Here is a 20,502-nt window from a genome sequence, read left to right on the forward strand (position 1 = left end):
GATCCTGCCAGAAAATCAGCTCCAGAATGGGCTCCTCTCCATGGAGACATAGTCCTGCCAGGACCTTGCTCCCGTGGGGGCTTTCCACGGGGTCACATCTTCCTTAACGACACATCCACCTGCTGTGGCTTTGGATCTTCCACAGGATGGATCTCTGCTCTACCATGGACTTTCACAGGCGGTAGGAGGACAACCCCCCTCACCATGGTCTTCATCACAGGCTGCAGAAATGTCAGTGCTCTGGTACCTGGAGCAGCCCCTCTCCCTCCTTCCTCACTGACCTTCCTGACTGCAGAGTTGTTTCTCTCACAGAATCCCACTCCTCTCTTCCCGCTGATACTGCACAACTCTTTTTCTGCCTTGTCAATCTCTGCCAGTACAGATGCTCTCTTAGACCGGAAATGAGCCCAGGGTCTTGAGGCCAGCAGGGCCCTCTGCCTCTTGTGCCCCTTGTCTGCTCTTACAAACACGTGCCCTGAAGGACAATTCGGAAATCCCCACGTGCCAGTGGAGGGGGAACGGGAAGGAATAGTTGATGGGGGAGAAGGGAGAAAATAATCTGTCAGTCCTGTGCTCCCTCGGACAAACGGCTCTCGGTCCGTGCACTTGGCCTCCCTGTCTCCGTGGGCCACAGCTCCGATCGCCGCCCCACTCCCACCGCTCTCGCCTCTCCCCCCGCATCCAGCCAGGACCTGGCTAGAGCCCGAGCGGCACCGGCGCAGGGCTCAGCCCCGGGGCGGAGCTGGCGGCGCCGGAGGGGAGAGCGGAGGAGAGGAGGCGGCGCTGCCGGAGCAGAGAGCAGGGGCTGGCAGGGACAGAGGGGCTCGGGCGGCGGAGCGGCGGGATGCGGCGGTGCCGGGGCGCGGGGCTGGCGGCGCTGGCCGCGGTGCTGCTCGGTGCGTGGGTTTGACACGGTGGGGGCTGGGGCTGGAGCTGGGGCTGGGGTATTCCCCAGGGAGACTGGCGCGGACTGTTCCCTCTCCTCCTTAAGTCTTTCCCTCTCCCTGCCTCTCTGCCCTCTCTTACCCCGAGAAGTCTTCATAATTTGTGTCGGTATATCCTGCTTGCATGGGTGCCTGCTTTTCCATACGCCTATATTTTGCCCTGTACATTCAGCATTTATTTTTGCCCTGAATACAGCATTCTCTTCTTCACTGTAACTCTTCATTTCTCTATGCATCCGTGCACCTGTGGACCTGACTTCTGCCTGATCTCTGCATGCATGAATTTCGAATTCCCTCACATTCCCTTCCAGTCTGACTCTGCCTTGTGGACACTGCTCCTGACTCCGTCTGGCAAAAGAACACTCAGAATGGCACAGTTTTGACGATCTTTCTCTTTTCTTCCTTCTTTGCCAGCAGTGGCTGCTGACACAGAGCAAGTGCAGCAGGGGCCGTGGGCAGAGACCACCGAGAACACCGGCCTGAACCTCACTTGCTTGCACCCCAAAATTACTGCAGACTCCACTCATTGGTACCGTCAATTCCCAGACCAACCACCCCAGCTGGTAGCAACGGCTGTCCGAGGCACAAAAGCAGTGCTGGAGCCAGAGGGGAGTCTGTGGGTGTCGGCAGATCGCCGGAGCAGCGCGCTGTGGCTCCGGCGGCCCCGGCGCGGGGACGCGGCCGTGTATTACTGCGCGCTGGGGGACACGGGCAGAGGAGCCGGGGCTGCGGCCGGGCACGAACCGCCGCGGGCGGGGCCGGGCGGGGCCGGGGCCGCAGCGCCGCCCGCGGCCAGCAGGGGGCGCTGCCGCTCGGCCGCCGGGCCTCAGGCGGCTCCGCAGCTCCTTCCTGCGCAGCGACCCCGCGCACACCGCGCCCGACACAGCCCTGCACGGCCGCCGGACACACGGCTCGCACAGCCTGCCCCCTGCGCTTACACACTCGGCACGCACTGCCCGGCCTCCCCTCCGCCCCTCTGCCTCCTCTGCCTGGCAGGAAACTGCTGCGGGCTGCGGCTCTGCCATGGCCTTTGGCCCTCTGGGCGCGTGCATTGCTCTTCTCAGCCTGCTTTGCAAAGCAGAGCTGCTCCTTCAGGCCAGCATCTGTGGTGGGAGCTGACAAAGCAGCTGCGCTGGCAGGCACACATGGTCTCATAAATGGAGTGCCGTCACCTCAGTAGGTCCCAGCGGGAGAGATGTTTGCAGGGAGTCTTGCTGAGGTGACAGGGAAATCTCCATCTCTGTCCCTGGGGAAATGTCTCTGCCTCGTACTGGAACGTGGATGAGAAGCCACTTTCCCATCTAGATGTGTAAGGAGGGTGTACTTTGAATCCCACCTGAGGCTGGAATTCGCTTCTCTACATTTTCTTCTCATCCTCGGCTTCCCTCAAACACCCTTGGATGAGCATTCAGCATCGTCCTGAAATAGTAGAACATCTCGGAGGGAAAACAAGGAATGTGTTGGATTAGAGGAGCATTTCACATCATCGGAGGGCTCTGTCACACCCACCTTCCACCTGAAACGGATTGGTCCCTTTTCCTTCACGTTTGTCACTTCTCAGGCAGCCTGCAAAGCAGATGCCAGGATTTAGCAATGCTGCAAGCGTTGCAGGGAGACACCTGAAAGACCGAGCTGCACATGAGGTTTCCCTGCAGAGACTTGCTCTAGAGACCCCATTTGCTTTGGGGACAGGAGCCGTTCAGCATGATCAGGAACTGCCTCACTTGAGCAAGTTCAGCAGAGGCCACTGTCAGGGCATGTGCAAGGCCAGGGTGTCTGGTTCTCTAAGGCTCATATCACGTCCATTTCCCTTGCCAAGGGAAGAACAAGGAAAAGGGAAAGTGACAAACAAAGCACACAATGACACCAATGTGGCAGTAGGTGATAAGGGAGAGAAGGAGGGAGCTCATCAGGTTCTAATTGATGGGTCATTAGGAAACTGCTGTGAAGCGGCTCAGGCTGAGCTTTGTCAGTGACAAGAAGTGACAAGAGGAACATGAGGAGAATGGAGGGTTTAGGAGGTCTTGTAGGATTAGGGAGCAGTCACCAAGGAATGCTTGTGAGGCTGTGGAGCCTCCAGCCTTGGAGTTCTCCAAAAGCCATCTGGACGTGGCCTGGGCAAACTGCTCTATGTAAGCCCTTCTGAGCAAGGGCTTGGACCAAGTGAGCCCAGAAGAGGTCCCTTGCAAAGTAAACCATGATGTGATTCAATATTGCAAACCACGAGGAGAGGATGAGAGGAATGATCGAGCCTTCAACGGAGAAGTGAAAGTGAGAGATTTGAATCTTCTAGGAGTTACTTGGAGGCTGAAGAGGGAAGGGAGTCAGATGTGCTGAAGAAGCTGTGAAGGCTGACGCTGAGGAGGAGGCAGGTGCAGCCAAGCGAGACAAAGGGTTAGGGATGATGAGGGAGGACACACAAGGCCCAGGAAAGGACAGACTGCAGTGATGTGGCCCTGGTATCTCTTCTCAGCACAAGTGCAGAATCCTCATCTCCCTGTACGTGTCTTATTGTCTTATCTCTGTTCTGAAGCTTAAGAAGGCACAAGCATCAAAGGAGCCTATAACAGGGTAAGCTTGATCCTGCTCTTTCAGCTGGAAAATCTGTGACAGCCTCAGGACCCTCCACTTCTCTAGAAACCCCTTCTAAACCATGGGGAGGTGCAACAGTTGCATGAGAATGTTCCTAATATGACCATTATCATTACCTGTATTATTTATTATTCACGTCATTCTAGAGGGGGTTTTGTGACAAACCCGTTTTAGACGAAACCAAGATGACCAGTATGGGATCACTCTGGAGTTGACTCGGAAAAGGGGGTGGGAGGAAGGCACATGGGCATTTGTACCAGGCATGATGAAGAAGGGCAGGGGAGAAGTGGCAGCGATAGAGGAATCTTCTGTTCCTAGAGGAAATAGCAATGACCCCACAGAGCTGAGGACACCACGGGAAGATGAGAAAGCTCACTGGGGAAGAAGCCCTTGACCTCCCAGATGCCCAGCACTGGGTGTGCAGCAGAGCTGGTGATTCCAGCTGGGGAGGTGAGGACTCCACTGCGAGCTGAGCGGGAACAGCCCCTTCCCATGACTGAGGCCCCAGAGGCACGGAATGGTCAGAATGCCGGTGGCTGAGGGAGGCACGGGGGCAGCTGCTGGAGGAGGGAGACACGCAGAAGGAGCATTTCAGGCACTGGAAGGACAGGTCATTTCTCTGCCCCGCCTCCGCTCCTTCCTTTGCTGCCCCCAGAGAGTGGTTTCCGGCAGCTCTGTTATCTCGGGGCTGGCAGGTGGTTTCTGCCTCTCCCTCACTCAGCAAACACGCAGCTTGGTCTCGGCATGCACCTCGCCTATCTCATCCTCACGGTCTTCCTGGGCCAGCTCCTGGGTAAGTCCTGGCTTTTCCCTAAGGCACCCTTCTTCTTTCTCCCAGGAAACCCTCAACAGCCTTACCAGGATCGTGTGGGGAAATATCAGTGAATAGAGGGAAAGGGCTGCGAAATCTCTGCTTCTGTTTGTGGTTTTGCAAGTGTTTTCTCAAGAAGCTCTTGGATTTGTAAAGGAAAAGGGAAGGGAGAGAAGAGAAACCTCAGAGTCCTTCACTGTCTTTCCTCTTGCCTTCAATCCATCTGCATTTGACCTTTCTCCACCAGGGTTTTGCACCCCATTTGCTCTTCCTGTCTGTAGTCCTTTTGTGTGGAGCTGCTGACATTGATTTTCTTCCAGGCACCACGGGGCAGATCACGGTCACCCAGGAAGATGGACAAGTCATGGTGAAGCAGAGACATCCCTTCCAGACCACCTGCACATACCAGACCAATCGCTTTTATGGCTTGCTCTGGTACCAGTTGCGGAAAGGCCAAGCCCCACAGCTGGTCTCCTATCACGCAGGGCCTGGCGCCAAGCACAGCGGCCGTATCACCACGCACCTGAACACCACCGGGAAATACAGTGTCCTGCAGGTGGAGGAAGTGGAGGTCTCTGACAGTGCCTTGTACCTCTGTGCTGTGCAAGACACCCTGGTGCAGGGAACTTCCTCGGCTGTGCAACAAGCCAGCGGAGGGAGGGAGGGAGGGAGGGGATGTGTCTGTGAGAGGGTGAGCTTGGGGCAAGGGACCCTGAGGTCGCCCCGATGCTCACCAGAAGGGTCCTCCCCACGTCTGTACATTGGTCTGATGGTTTTCACCCCATCCATGCTAGCACTTCCCTCGGGAAAATGTTCTGGACTATTTCCACCCTGTGCAGTCTCTAAGTAAAGAAAAAGTGCCCTTGTGCTCCCCTGGGACCTTGTCCTTCCACGCTCCAGCCCTGCTGCTTTGGCCCCACACATCCTCAGCAGAGCCCAGGGCTGGTTCTGTGTCCCTGCCTCGTGTGCTCTTGGAGCAGCCCCGTTTGCATGGACACACGTGAAGCACAGATTTGTGTGGGGCTCCACACTGCTGTGCACGAAGCCGTGTCTGTGCATGTGTGTCCCTCACCGCGAGGGAATTTCCTGACTGGGCCAGGGATACCGAGCACTGCTCTGGCCCTGAGCAGCTCAGAGAGCAGCTTGCCAGGGTCAGAAGGAGCCTGAGCGCAGCTGAGTGGGGACGGCAGCTGCCCGCTACAGATGTCTCAAGGGAAGAGGCACTGAACTGCAGCCCCTGTCTCCTGAGCCCTCCCTCTCCTGCCCCTCCAAAGCTCACGCTCCGCTGATGCTGATTTCAGGCTCCACAAGGACGGTTTCACTCCAGCTCGGAGGATCAGTTGAACTCGGGACAAACAGCACGGGCGGGGCTTCAGCACGGCTGGCAGCCCCCGTGCCCTCCGCCCCAGCCGGGACACAGCCGCTCTCAGCAGCGCTGCAGAGGGCAAAAGGAGGAGCTGTGCCTTGGGGGCACGGCGAGAGGCTCGGCAATCCTGCCGCCCGTGGGCTGCCAGTGGCGGAGCGGATCTGCTTCCGATGCAGTGTCGGTGCTGTGTGGGATGGGACGCAGCTGTCTCTTGTCCCTGGCAATGGCAAACGTCCTTGTGTCGCTCATTGTGGTGGTGCTGTGAGAGGCGGGGTCTGAGCCCGGCCGGGGCGGAGCTGGAGGCGGAGAGGAGAGGAGAGGAGAGGAGAGAAGAGAGGACAGGACAGGACAGGACAGGACAGGACAGGACAGGACAGGACAGGACAGGGATTCTCGGGCAGCGGAGCAGCGGGATGCGGCGGTGTCGGAGCGCGGGGCTGGCAGCGCTGGCCGCGCTGCTGCTCGGTGTGTGTGGATGGTGGTGTCGGGGCGTCCGGGTCGGCGGGCTGTGTGAGACCGTCCCCAGCCCAAAAGTCATCTCTTACCCTCCTGCTCCTTGTCGTTTCTTATTTACCCTCTGTCTCCTCCTCTGCTGTCATACTTTCTTCCCTCTCTGAAGTAATTGCTTCCCACTTTGCCTTTTTTACTTCATGTCTTTATCCATCCATCCAACCATCCATCCGTCCTTCCATGTATACCTCTCAGCCAGTCTGCTTTTGTCATTTCGTTCTGATTTTCCTTCAAAACATCTCTCATACGTTCTCGTCCTCACCCAAACACTCTCCGAGAAATAATCTCTCCATCCTTTATTCTCAAAACATACCCCAGTTAGCTCTGATCTGTCCTCCTCGCCCATCTCCCCCTGAACCACATTTTCTGTTTAAGAAAAGTGATTCTTCTTTTCTCCTTGGCAGTGGCTGTGGCCAGAGCCCAGGTCCAGCAGGAGCCACGGCTGGAGACCACCGAGAACACCGGCATCAACATCAGCTGCTCACATCCCAAAATCCAGACCGGAGAGTCTATCTACTGGTACCGTCATCTCCCGGGCCGAGGACCCGAATTCCTAGCACTCATTGTGAAAGAGTCCAAAGAGCTGCCGGACATTGCGGGCGGTCTGTGGGTGTCGGCAGATCGCCGGAGCAGCGCGCTGTGGCTCCGGCGGCCCCGGCGCGGGGACGCGGCCGTGTATTACTGCGCGCTGGGGGACACGGGCAGAGGAGCCGGGGCTGCGGCCGGGCACGAACCGCCGCGGGCGGGGCCGGGCGGGGCCGGGGCCGCAGCGCCGCCCGCGGCCAGCAGGGGGCGCTGCCGCTCGGCCGCCGGGGCCGCCTCGCCCCGCTCGTGCCGGGCTGCCGGGGCGCTTCCGACACCGACACCGGCACCGGCACCGACAGAGACACCGACACCGGCACTGACACCGACAGAGACACCGACAGAGACACCGGCACCGGCACCGACACCGACAGAGACAGAGACACCGACACCGGCACTGACACCGACAGAGACACCGACACCGGCACCGGCATTGTCACCGACAGTGACACCGGCACCGGCATTGACACCGACAGAGACACCGACACCGGCATTGACACCGACAGAGACACGGGTACCGGCATTGACATCGATAGAGACACCGACACCAGCACCGGCACCAACACCGGCAGCTCCAACTTGGAGTCACCGTCCTTGCTCAGCCCCTCTTCTCAGCACTGGCTTAATGAGCTCTTCCCCCAGCTCCCTAGTGTGTATCCCATCCAATCCCAAAGACTTGTGAGCGTCTAAGTGGCTTAGCAGATCTTTATCTTCCTCCTTCTTGATTACAGACGTCCCATTCTGCTCGCCTTCCCTGTCTCCCAGCTCAGGAGGCCAGTTGTCCTGAGGATAATCAATCCTACTCTTAAAGAGTGAGGCAAAGAAGGTGGTAAGCACCTCAGGTGTGTTTCCTCATCTTTGGTGAATATATTCCCCACGGCATCCAGTGAAGAAATGTGATTTTCCTCGACCCTCCTTAATGTGTTTGTAAAAACACTTTTTATTACCTTTAACAGAATTGGCCAGATTAAGTTCTAATTGAGCTTTCACTTGTCTACTTTTCTTTCTGCGTGACCTAATAACATCCTTCAACTGTTCCTGAGCTGCCTGCCCTTTTCCCAAAGGTGATACACTTTCTTTTTATTCACTGAGTTCCTCGGAAAGCTCCTGCTCAGCCACGCAGGTCTTCTTCTCCACCAGCTCATCTTTCGGCACATAGCGCCGCGCTGCTCCTGTGCCTTCAAGATTTCTGTTTTAAAATATAACCAGTCTTCCGGGGCCCCTTTGTTTTAAAGGGCTGCTTCCCAAGGGACTTTGCAAATCAGTGTCCTGAATAGGCCAAAGTCCACCCTCCAGAAATCCAGGGTAGAGATTTTGTCGATTTCCCTTCCTTTACATAATACTGAAAATTCCATCATTTCATGGTTGCTGTGCCCAAGACGGCTTCCACATCTCCCACCAGCACTCCTCTGTTTGTAAACAGCAGGTCTTCTGGGGCCCCAGCCTTGGTAGGCTCCCTTCACCTTTGACAGCTTGGAAAGTGTCTACAGGGGGGGAATGATTGCACAGAGGCCAGGCCTGAATGCAGCAGAAAGATTTAATGAGTCACAAAGACAGAAGGAAAATAACCACAAGTGGCGAACAGCAGTGCTGGTAGCCCAGGGGCATCTGAGAGTGTGTCCTCCTTGGTAGTGGAGAAGTTCCTGTACGGTGCCTGTCTACCTGCCCCAGACAGGGAGACGAGGCAGATGGTCCCCACCAGGCTGCCCTTGGTGGGACCTTGCTCCCAAGGGGAGACAAAAGAAAAGGGAAAGGCAAAGCCTTCCAGCTGTCCTGGTACCAACATTGAAAAATGTCCATCCTTTCCCCAGTACCATGTTCTGATTTCCTCAAGGTGTCTCCATGGGGCTTTCCCAGCATCTTCTTCAGGGGAGGGACCTTCTGCCATAGTAGCACCTGGAAATGCCAGACGGGTCACAGCCCCCGGAGGTGATGTGCGCTCTGCCAGAGCTGAGGATGCTGCCAACATCAGCAGAGGTGGAGGATCCCACGGCGGTGGGAAGGAGCTGAGGATGGGACCCGGCAGGGTCACCACCACGGGCGAGGGCTGGATGGCCACGGTGGAGTCCTGGCACTGCCGGACACAGGGCTCATTGCAGCTGTTTGCCGGTGGCGTGGGGCCACAGGGCTGGCAGGGCCAGCACGGGGTGTAGCAGGACACATCTCAAAGTCAGAGGTGCACCTGGGAGAGGGAGCAGACAGGAAACAGAGCACGAGGGTGAATGAGAGCAACCAAGGCCACTCCTGAGCTGGGAGCTGGAGCCTTCACAAGGAGCCACTTTCTTCCTTGCCCTGCAAAGAGCAGCCTGGGCCATGGGGTGTCTCTCCTAATTTCTTAAGCAGGAGCCCCTGCAACCACATTTCAGCCTCTCCCTAATACACAGTGTCCACCCATATCTTTGCCATGACAGCGGGCTCAGAAGAAAACAACATCAGCTGAGATGTTTGTCAAGTGGATCATTCTGGAAGAGAAAGAGAAAGGGAAGGGGCTTCCGACTCAGCTGGTTGCCAGATTCAGAAGAAGCCTGGGTGCAGTTGAACAAGGATGTAGCAGCCTGCAGGAGATTTGGCCAGGGAAGAGGCACTGAAATGCAGTCCCTGCTTCCTGAGACCTCCTTTCCCAGCTGCTCTAAACATCACGCTCTGCTTCTGCCAATTGCAGGCCCCAACAAAGGTTTCACCCAAGTTTGGATTCTTAGCTTAATTCTGTTTGGAAGGTTGAGAGTGCCTCAGCATGGCTGCGAGTGCTCACACACACACAGACACATCTCTCCAGGCCAGTGCACAGCTGCTTCTCCCCTGTGCTGCATCAGGCTGGATTCGTGGCCAGGGAGAAAGACTGAGGGTTCCTGTCCACCTCCAGTATCCATGTGAGTGGATTTCTTTTCAGTGCCCTGAAGGCCAATTCAGGAGTCGCCAGGTGACGGCAAAGGGAGAATGCGAGGGAACAGATCATGGGAGTGAAAGGAACACATGGAGTGTCAATCTTGAGCTCCACGATACCAGCCCGATCCCCTGGCACCCACCCCGGCCCCGCCGCCTCCGAAGTACAGAGTCCGGACCGCCGCCCCATTCCCACCGCGTTCGCCTCGCCTCCGTTCCATGCCAGGACTCGGTGAGAGCCCGAGCGGCGCCGGTGCAGGGCTCAGCCCCGGGGCGGAGCTGGCGGCGGCGGAGAGGACAGAAGAGGAGTGGAGGCGGCGGAGAGGAGGCGGCACGGCCGCAGCAGAGAGCCGGGGCTGGCGGGAGCAGCGATGCTCGGGCGGCGGAGCGGCGGGATGCGGCGGGGCCGGGGCGCGGCGCTGGCGGCGCTGGCCGCGGTGCTGCTCGGTGCGCGGGGGTGGCAGTGGAGGTGGCGGTGGCCGGGGCTGGGTCTGGATCTGCCTGGGATCAGCATTGGGCTCGGGATTCGTCTCTGGCACTCCTGCTCCTCCTCTCCCTTTTTGCACCCACTGCCCTCATCTCTTCTCTCCTTAATGAATCCATTCCCTCCGAACTTGCCGCTTTTATTACTCCAGTTCTTGAGCCATTCCTTCATTCGTTCATTCCTTCATCCACCCGCCCATTCATTGCAGTCAATCCCTTTTCGTCATTCCAATCTCCCCTTCTGCAGTCTGACTCTTCTCCTAAATATCCCACATACAATGTCCAAGCAACCACTCTCGCAGAAATTGTCTCTCCATACTTTATTCTCAAAACATATCCCAGTTAGCTCAGATCTGTCCTCCTCTGCTCGATCCCATATCCGCGTGCACGGCATTTGCTGCTGACGGAAAGTGATTCTTCTTTTCTCCCCGGCAGTGGCTGTGGCCAGAGCCCAGGTCCAGCAGGAGCCACGGCTGGAGACCACCGAGAACACCGGCATCAACATCAGCTGCTCACATCCCAAAATCCAGAGCAACGAGTATATCTACTGGTACCGTCAGCTCCCGGGCCGAGGACCCGAATTCCTAGCACTCATTGTGAAAGAGTCCAAAGAGCTGCCGGACATTGCGGGCGGTCTGTGGGTGTCGGCAGATCGCCGGAGCAGCGCGCTGTGGCTCCGGCGGCCCCGGCGCGGGGACGCGGCCGTGTATTACTGCGCGCTGGGGGACACGGGCAGAGGAGCCGGGGCTGCGGCCGGGCACGAACCGCCGCGGGCGGGGCCGGGCGGGGCCGGGGCCGCAGCGCCGCCCGCGGCCAGCAGGGGGCGCTGCCGCTCGGCCGCCGGGCCTCAGGCGGCTCCGCAGCTCCTTCCTGCGCAGCGACCCCGCGCACACCGCGCCCGACACAGCCCTGCACGGCCGCCGGACACACGGCTCGCACAGCCTGCCCCCTGCGCTTACACACTCGGCACGCACTGCCCGGCCTCCCCTCCGCCCCTCTGCCTCCTCTGCCTGGCAGGAAACTGCTGCGGGCTGCGGCTCTGCCATGGCCTTTGGCCCTCTGGGCGCGTGCATTGCTCTTCTCAGCCTGCTTTGCAAAGCAGAGCTGCTCCTTCAGGCCAGCATCTGTGGTGGGAGCTGACAAAGCAGCTGCGCTGGCAGGCACACATGGTCTCATAAATGGAGTGCCGTCACCTCAGTAGGTCCCAGCGGGAGAGATGTTTGCAGGGAGTCTTGCTGAGGTGACAGGGAAATCTCCATCTCTGTCCCTGGGGAAATGTCTCTGCCTCGTACTGGAACGTGGATGAGAAGCCACTTTCCCATCTAGATGTGTAAGGAGGGTGTACTTTGAATCCCACCTGAGGCTGGAATTCGCTTCTCTACATTTTCTTCTCATCCTCGGCTTCCCCCAAACACCCTTGGATGAGCATTCAGCATCGTCCTGAAATAGTAGAACATCTCGGAGGGAAAACAAGGAATGTGTTGGATTAGAGGAGCATTTCACATCATCGGAGGGCTCTGTCACACCCACCTTCCACCTGAAACGGATTGGTCCCTTTTCCTTCACGTTTGTCACTTCTCAGGCAGCCTGCAAAGCAGATGCCAGGATTTAGCAATGCTGCAAGCGTTGCAGGGAGACACCTGAAAGACCGAGCTGCACATGAGGTTTCCCTGCAGAGACTTGCTCTAGAAACCCCATTTGCTTTGGGGACAGGAGCCGTTCAGCATGATCAGGAACTGCCTCACTTGAGCAAGTTCAGCAGAGGCCACTGTCAGGGCATGTGCAAGGCCAGGGTGTCTGGTTCTCTAAGGCTCACGTCACGTCCATTTCCCTTGCCAAGGGAAGAACAAGGAAAAGGGAAAGTGACAAACAAAGCACACAATGACACCAATGTGGCAGTAGGTGATAAGGGAGAGGAGGAGGGAGCTCAGAGCTCATCAGGTTCTAATTGATGGGCCATTAGGAAACTGCTGTGAAGTGGCTCAGGCTGAGCTTTGTCAGTGACAAGAAGTGACAAGAGGAACATGACGAGAATGGAGGGTTTAGGGGGTCTTGTGGGATTAGGGAGCAGTCACCAAGGAATGCTTGTGAGGCTGTGGAGCCTCCAGCCTTGGAGTTCTCCAAAAGCCATCTGGACGTGGCCTGGGCAAACTGCTCTATGTAAGCCCTTCTGAGCAAGGGCTTGGACCAAGTGAGCCCAGAAGAGGTCCCTTGCAAAGTAAACCATGATGTGATTCAATATTGCAAACCACGAGGAGAGGATGAGAGGAATGATCGAGCCTTCAACGGAGAAGTGAAAGTGAGAGATTTGAATCTTCTAGGAGTTACTTGGAGGCTGAAGAGGGAAGGGAGTCAGATGTGCTGAAGAAGCTGTGAAGGCTGACGCTGAGGAGGAGGCAGGTGCAGCCAAGCGAGACAAAGGGTTAGGGATGATGAGGGAGGACACACAAGGCCCAGGAAAGGACAGACTGCAGTGATGTGGCCCTGGTATCTCTTCTCAGCACAAGTGCAGAATCCTCATCTCCCTGTACGTGTCTTATTGTCTTATCTCTGTTCTGAAGCTTAAGAAGGCACAAGCATCAAAGGAGCCCATAACAGGGTAAGCTTGATCCTGCTCTTTCAGCTGGAAAATCTGTGACAGCCTCAGGACCCTCCACTTCTCTAGAAACCCCTTTTAAACCATGGGGAGGTGCAACAGTTGCATGAGAATGTTCCTCAAATGACTATTATCATTACCTGTATTATTTATTATTCTCGAGGGGGTTTTGTGACAAACCCATTTTAGACAAAACCAAAATGACCAGTATGGGATCACTCTGGAGTTGACTCGGTGTCATAGGTTAGCAAGCATAATCCCGGAAGGGATGTCCTTGCTAAGGGGTGCTTACAGTTTCCCCTGGGACCTGACAGAACCTATCAGCGGTTCAGTTTGAATATGGACAATTCTCTAAGCCACTTAATGTTGTGACCGCCTCTGTGATCCACACTTAAGAATAGGCAAACTCCCCCCCCAAGCTCTCTCTCGTTTCCGGTGCTGGGACAGGTGGCTGCGGGCCCCGTGCGGGGGCCAGCAGGCCCAGCCAGGCCCTGCTTGGGCCAGGCCGGGCCGGGCCACGGCCATCCTGGAGCCGATGGACCTGTTCCAGTCGTGGAACCCCCCCCCACTGCCTTGCTGTGGGCAGCCAGCGCGGCTTTGCTCTCCCCCCCCCTCCACTGTGATAAGAAAAATTCAACATTCCAGCTGCAAAGCTGCAAGGCCGAGGTGAGATTAACCCTTTTATTGCTGTGAAGAGCTGAAAACCCTAGGGAAGAGAGAGAGGAGATGCTTAAAGCTGAAATTCTGTTGTGAAGCTATGACATATCAGAGTATCCCGTTGTCATTTCATGAAGATCTGGGGGGTGGAGCGTTCAACTCGTAAGCAAAAGCACCTGCGCTGAGATAGGCAGATGGTGACGCAGCTGTAATTTCATGAGAAGTTTGGACAGGGAGAGATGGACCAGATGAGGACTTTTGCTCCAAATGGATAAGGAGAAAACCTCAGTTCCTAGAAATGCTCCCAGAGATAGTCCTAACGATGAAGATGATGAAGACCCTTTGCTCCCAGGGAAGGAGAAGGGCCTCTGTTTTTGTTTCTGAACGGCTCAACCTTAAAATTGTACCCCAAAAAACTTCAAGAGTGGACCCTCGAACGCGGGAAAACCAATTGCTATCTGTGTGTGACCTTGAACAAGCTGCAAGTCGGGGGAAGGGACTCACATGCAGGCAGAGAGACTCCTCTTCCTAAATGGACTGAACAATATTTGGAAGTGGGCGGCTGTCTCGTTGTGATAATGTTCTCATAGCATGAGCAAGAAGAGACTTCTCTTTCTAAATGGACTGAACAAGGTTATAATGGAAGTGGTAAACAGACTGAACATCCAAAGGGTTGTCTTTTTACATTGTCAGTGGGAGAACGGAGGAAGGTGGGGGGAGGAGGAGAGCTCTGAAGGTGGTATAATTTTTTTTTTTCCCTCTTTTAGGTCTGTTAATAAATTTCTTTATAGTCTTTCAAGTTTGCTGCCTGCTTTGCATTTCTCCTAATTCTTATGTCACAGAAGATAAACAGTAATGAGTATTTTAGACCAAACCGCTACACTCGGAAAAGGGGGTGGGAGGAAAGGAGGTGGGCGTTTATCCCAGGGAGTTGAAGGAAGGCAGGGGAGAAGCAACAGAGACAGAGGAATCTGATGTTCCCAGAGGAAATAGCAATGACCCCACAGAGCTGAGGACACCACGGGGAGAAAGCTCACTGGGGAAGAAGCCCTTGACCTCCCAGATGCCCAGCACTGGGTGTGCAGCAGAGCTGGTGATTCCAGCTGGGGAGGTGAGGACTCCACTGCGAGCTGAGCGGGAACAGCCCCTTCCCATGACTGAGGCCCCAGAGGCACGGAATGGTCAGAATGCCGGTGGCTGAGGGAGGCACGGGGGCAGCTGCTGGAGGAGGGAGACACGCAGAAGGAGCATTTCAGGCACTGGAAGGACAGGTCATTTCTCTGCCCCGCCCCCGCTCCTTCCTTTGCTGCTCCCAGAGAGTGGTTTCCGGCAGCTCTGTTATCTCGGGGCTGGCAGGTGGTTTCTGACTCTCCCTCACTCAGCAAACACGCAGCTTGGTCTCGGCATGCACCTCGCCTATCTCATCCTCACGGTCTTCCTGGGCCAGCTCCTGGGTAAGTCCTGGCTTTTCCCTGAGGCTCCCTTCTTCTTCCCCCCAGGAAAACCTCAACAGCCTTACCAGGATCATGTGGGGAAATATCAGTGAATAGAGGGAAAGGGCTGCGAAATCTCTGCTTCTGTTTGTGGTTTTGCAAGTGTTTGCTCAAGAAGCTCTTAGATTTGTAAAGGAAAAGGGAAGGGAGAGAAGAGAAACCTCAGAGTCCTTCACTGTCTTTCCTCTTGCCTTCAATCCATCTGAATCTGACCTTTCTCCACCAGGGTTTTGCACCCCATTTGCTCTTCCTGTCTGTAGTCCTTTTGTGTGGAGCTGCTGACATTGATTTTCTTCCAGGCACCACGGGGCAGATCAAGGTCACCCAGGAAGATGGACAAGTCATAGTGAAGCAGAGACATCCCTTCCAGACCACCTGCACATACCAGATCAGTAATTTTAGAGGATTGCTGTGGTACCAGGTGCAGAAAGGCCAAGCCCCACAGCTGGTCTCCTATCACGCAGGGCCTGGCGCCAAGCACAGCGGCCGTATCACCACGCACCTGAACACCACGGGGAAATACAGTGTCCTGCAGGTGGAGGAAGTGGAGGTCTCTGACAGTGCCTTGTACCTCTGTGCTGTGCAAGACACCCTGGTGCAGGGAACTTCCTCGGCTGTGCAACAAGCCAGGGGAGGGAGGGAGGGAGGGGATGTGTCTGTGTGAGGGTGAGCTTGGGGCAAGGGAACCTGAGGTCGCCCCGATGCTCACCAGACGGGACCTCCCCACGTCTGTACAATGGCCTGATGGTTTTCACCCCATCCATGCTAGCACTTCCCTCGGGAAAATGTTCTGGACTATTTTGACTCATTTCAACCCTGTGCAGTCTCTAAGTAAAGAAAAATTGCCCTTGTGCTCCCCTGGGACCTTGTCCTTCCACACTCCAGCCCTGCTGCTTTGGCCCCACACGTCCTCAGCAGAGCCCAGGGCTGGTTCTGTGTCCCTGCCTCGTGTGCTCTTGGAGCAGCCCCGTTTGCATGGACACACGTGAAGCACAGATTTGTGTGGGGCTCCACACTGCTGTGCACGAAGCCGTGTCTGTGCATGTGTGTCCCTCACCGCGAGGGAATTTCCTGACTGGGCCAGGGATACCGAGCACTGCTCTGGCCCTGAGCAGCACAGAGAGCAGCTTGCCAGGGTCAGAAGGAGCCTGAGCGCAGCTGAGTGGGGACGGCAGCTGCCCGCTACAGATGTCTCAAGGGAAGAGGCACTGAACTGCAGCCCCTGTCTCCTGAGCCCTCCCTCTCCTGCCCCTCCAAAGCTCACGCTCCGCTGATGCTGATTTCAGGCTCACCAAGGACGGTTTCACTCCAGCTCGGAGGATCAGTTGAACTCGGGACAAACAGCACGGGCGCGGCTTCAGCACGGCTGGCAGCCCCCGTGCCCTCCGCCCCAGCCGGGACACAGCCGCTCTCAGCAGCGCTGCAGAGGGCAAAAGGAGGAGCTGTGCCTTGGGGGCACGGCGAGAGGCTCGGCAATCCTGCCGCCCGTGGGCTGCCAGTGGCGGAGCGGATCTGCTTCCGATGCAGTGTCGGTGCTGTGTGGGATGGGACGCAGCTGTCTCTTGTCCCTGGCAATGGCAAACGTCCTTGTGTCGCTCATTGTGGTGGTGCTGTGAGAGGCGGGGTCTGAGCCCGGCCGAGGGGGAGCTGGAGGCGGAGAGGAGAGGAGAGGAGAGGAGAGGAGAGGAGAGGAGAGGAGAGGAGAGGAGAGGAGAGGAGAGGAGAGGAGAGGAGAGGAGAGGAGAGGAGAGGAGAGGAGAGGAGAGGGGAGGGGAGGGGAGGGGAGGGGAGGGGAGGGGAGGGGAGGGGAGGGGAGGGGAGGGGAGGGGAGGGGAGGGGAGGGGAGGGGAGGGGAGGGGAGGAGACAGCACAGGACAGGGATGCTCGGGCGGCGGAGCAGCGGGATGCGGCGGTGTCGGAGCGCGGGGCTGGCAGCGCTGGCCGCGCTGCTGCTCGGTGTGTGTGGATGGTGGTGTCGGGGCGTCCGGGTCGGCGGGCTGTGTGAGACCGTCCCCAGCCCAAAAGTCATCTCTTACCCTCCTGCTCCTTTTCGTTTCTTATTTACCCTCTGTCTCCTCCTCCGCTATCATGCTTTCTTCCCTCTGTGAAGTAATTGCTTCCCACTTTGCCTTTTTTCTCCATGTCTTTATCCATCCATCCATCCATCCATCCATCCATGTATACCTCTCAGCCAGTCTGCTTTTGTCATTTCGTTCTGATTTTCCTTCAAAACATCCCTCATACGTTCTCGTCCTCACCCAAACACTCTCCGAGAAATAATCTCTCCATCCTTTATTCTCAAAATATACCCCAGTTAGCTCTGATCTGTCCTCCTCTCCCATCTCCCCCTGAACCACATTTTCTGTTTAAGAAAAGTGATTCTTCTTTTCTCCTTGGCAGTGGCTGCAGCCAGAGCCCAGGTCCAGCAGGAGCCACGGCTGGAGACCACCGAGGGCACCGGCATCAACATCAGCTGCTCACATCCCAAAATCCAGAAGACCGACTGGATCCAGTGGTACCGTCATCTCCCGGGCCGAGGACCCGAATTCCTCGTGGTCACTGTGAAGGAGTCCAAAGAGCTGCCGGACATTGCGGGCGGTCTGTGGGTGTCGGCAGATCGCCGGAGCAGCGCGCTGTGGCTCCGGCGGCCCCGGCGCGGGGACGCGGCCGTGTATTACTGCGCGCTGGGGGACACGGGCAGAGGAGCCGGGGCTGCGGCCGGGCACGAACCGCCGCGGGCGGGGCCGGGCGGGGCCGGGGCCGCAGCGCCGCCCGCGGCCAGCAGGGGGCGCTGCCGCTCGGCCGCCGGGGCCGCCTCGCCCCGCTCGTGCCGGGCTGCCGGGGCGCTTCCGACACCGACACCGGCACCGGCACCGACACCGACAGAGACACCGACACCGGCACCGACACCGACAGAGACACCGACAGAGACACCGACACCGGCACTGACACCGACAGAGACACCGACAGAGACACCGACACCGGCATTGTCACCGACAGAGACACCGACAGAGACACCGACACCGGCACCGGCACCGACAGAGACACCGACACCGGCACTGACACCGACAGAGACACCGACAGAGACACCGACAGAGAAACCGGCACCGACACCGGCACCCTCGCCCCCCTGCAGTCGCAAAACTTCCATCATTCTCTTTCCCTATCTTTGCCCCCTGTCAAAACATCCCTCGTCTTTCACGACACCCTAACACCTTTTCACTGCATTCGATAAGGCAGGAAAATTCCTGGGTTTATAAGATATCACCTCACCCTTTTGAGGACTTTCATCCCCACACAAGTGTCAGTCATCATACCCTAATCTTGAGTGAGGAGGTTATACCAAAGAGGGTTTTGCTGGGAGTCCTGCAGCCAAAGAGAAGCAGTGTGTCTGACTCTGGGTTGGATCCCCACTGCAACACTGGGTATAGGTGTTTGCACGAGGTGCTGTTCCCAGACATGTTTGCCTTGAAGGGACTCGTCTAAGGATGGTAACCTAAATATATTTATATGAATAAAAGGAATTACTAGTTTGATCGATGATGATAATGATTAGGATAAAAGGTTTTAATCCGAATTATTTACTACAATGTATAGAGAGTTATAACTACCAGAATAGTGCCCTATTCATCAAATCAATAACTTCAAAGTTAGCTTAACAACTATTAAGTAGATATTGATGTAACTCACAATACAAATGACCATGGGAAAATCTCATTTTCCCTGCCTTGAGAAGTGACTTGGAGGGGATCTCCCCCCTCAAGGAGTGTATTTCCAACGTACTCCTAGAAAGGTGTGTTAGACCTCCCTGCCCTTTCAAAGTGGCACTGGGTTTTTATAGCATAAAGTCAGGCAGATGTTGCTCGTCGAGCTGCGCCACCTCAGCAGCCCTTAGCTCAGCGGCTTTAGGGAAGTTTTCAGTACTATTGCTTGTTGGTTCCTTTGTCAGGAACTCTGCCTGCCACATCGTCACCAATGTTAGTTTGTGTCAGGAAACACTATTCTCCTTCAGAATGTTTAATTTTGGGATTGATGAGTCAGACTGCTCTCAGCACTGTGCAACACCAAAACTAGTGTGACTCCCCCCCTTCCCCACCCATCACTGATCACTTTTGCAAATAGGGCAAAGGTTGAGCTGCTTTACCCCTCCCAAGGCAGAACATCCTGCTGCATCTTCTTAGAAGGTGGCACAGAGGTGTGTTTTGGATTTAGTCTGAGAATGATGTTGTAACACACTGATGGTTTAGTTCTGGCTCAGTAGTGCTTACCCTCAGTCAAGGGCTTTCCAGTGCCTCATGTCCTGCCAATGACAAGGTGCACAGTAAGATAGGAGGGATCATGGCCAGGACACCTGATCCACATTGCCAAAGGGAGCTTCCATACCGTATGATGCCATGCTCAGTGTATCAGCTGGGGGGGAGTGGTGCAGGAGGTGCCAATCACTGCCCCGGGACTGGCTGGGCATCGATCCAACGTGCAGGTGGTGCTCAGATCCAGTGTGCAGCTGGTGCAGCTGAGGGCTTCTTGCTGTCCTTCTGTGACCTCAGCGGCATCAGTGCCAGGCAGTTCTGCTGGCAAGCTCAGCCAGGGCTGACTCTTTTCCTCGTGGATGTGCTTTTGAGCTGCAGCTTGGGAGTAGCTGAGGGCCAACCTCATCCCTTTATCACAAGGTCATGGGCACTGCAGAGAAGGGAAGAGCAGGGGAGATTTGGACCCAGAATTTCACAAGACCTAACAGAGCCTCCCTCATGTTTCCTTTATGACCAAATTAGTGACAAATGGGTTCAGGCATAAGGTGTGCGGAAAAGTGCCTGTCCTACCAGGCTCAGAATTGTTATTTTCCTGCAAAGCCCAGGCCTAGTAAGAGAAGTTAGTAGGAAGACCCTGTTAATGGTAATACTGTTAATGTTTTCATGAACACCATGAGTACTGGAAAGTGGGGAGCTCTCAGAAGTCCATGGATAACACGCAGTGAGAGGAACAGGCCTTGACTGTCAGGCACAGCTCTTCTTCAGAAGACATGGACAGACCCCTCCCAGAAAAGAGTGAGGGATTTCAGGAGACACCCAGCAGAACATGAGACAGCAATGAGCACTTGCAGCAAGGGAGGCCAACTGCGCCCTGAGCTGTATGAGTCCAAGTGTTGTCAGCAGGTCCGAGAAGGTGACCCTGTCCCTTCAGCCCTTGAGAGAAAAGGTAACCCTTGGGAGTACTGCATCCATGCTGGAGATCCTTGTTCCAAGAAGGAAATCGACATCCTGAAGCAAGTGCCTCCAAGGCCACCAAGTCAATTAGAGGCCTGACAAAGATGACATGCAAGGAGAGGACAATGGCTTGGCCTGCTTCTCTTGGAGAAGAGATGTCTCAGGCTGACGTTCTTGCTTTCTAGCACGACTTTCTGAGAGGAAAGAGAGAAGATGGACCTGCTCTCTGGAGTGCTCATGAGATGGAATATGGGGAGTTTTATTAAGCAATAGTCCAGAAGAAGTAATAACCCCTGGCCCTGATGCCCACATGCCCATGTGCACCTCTTTCCTCAAACTCCTTTGGCCACAACATAGCTCAGAGTGATCGTCGTGGGGCTG

The 20,502-nt window shown here is 56.1% G+C and overlaps 1 protein-coding gene and 2 gene segments (V, D, J or C); all 3 read left to right on the forward strand.

Annotated features, from left to right (window-relative positions):
* Positions 1–829: 829 nt before the first annotated feature.
* LOC125334696 lies at positions 830–18,129 on the forward strand. The segment is given in 3 exon segments: positions 830–896; positions 17,318–17,660; positions 18,054–18,129. Coding segments are annotated over 3 exon segments (471 nt in total).
* Positions 10,045–11,804, forward strand: LOC125331415. Its single transcript, XM_048315377.1, has 2 exons — positions 10,045–10,135; positions 10,607–11,804. The coding sequence occupies exons 1-2, from the start codon at positions 10,060–10,062 to the stop codon at positions 11,347–11,349; spliced, it is 819 nt and encodes a 272-aa protein (XP_048171334.1). The 5' UTR covers positions 10,045–10,059; the 3' UTR covers positions 11,350–11,804.
* Positions 14,798–15,596, forward strand: LOC125331444. The segment is given in 2 exon segments: positions 14,798–14,878; positions 15,217–15,596. Coding segments are annotated over 2 exon segments (414 nt in total).
* Positions 18,130–20,502: the final 2,373 nt, after the last annotated feature.

The sequence above is a fragment of the Corvus hawaiiensis genome, chromosome 1 (assembly GCF_020740725.1).
Source record: "Corvus hawaiiensis isolate bCorHaw1 chromosome 1, bCorHaw1.pri.cur, whole genome shotgun sequence".
NCBI lineage: Eukaryota > Metazoa > Chordata > Aves > Passeriformes > Corvidae > Corvus > Corvus hawaiiensis.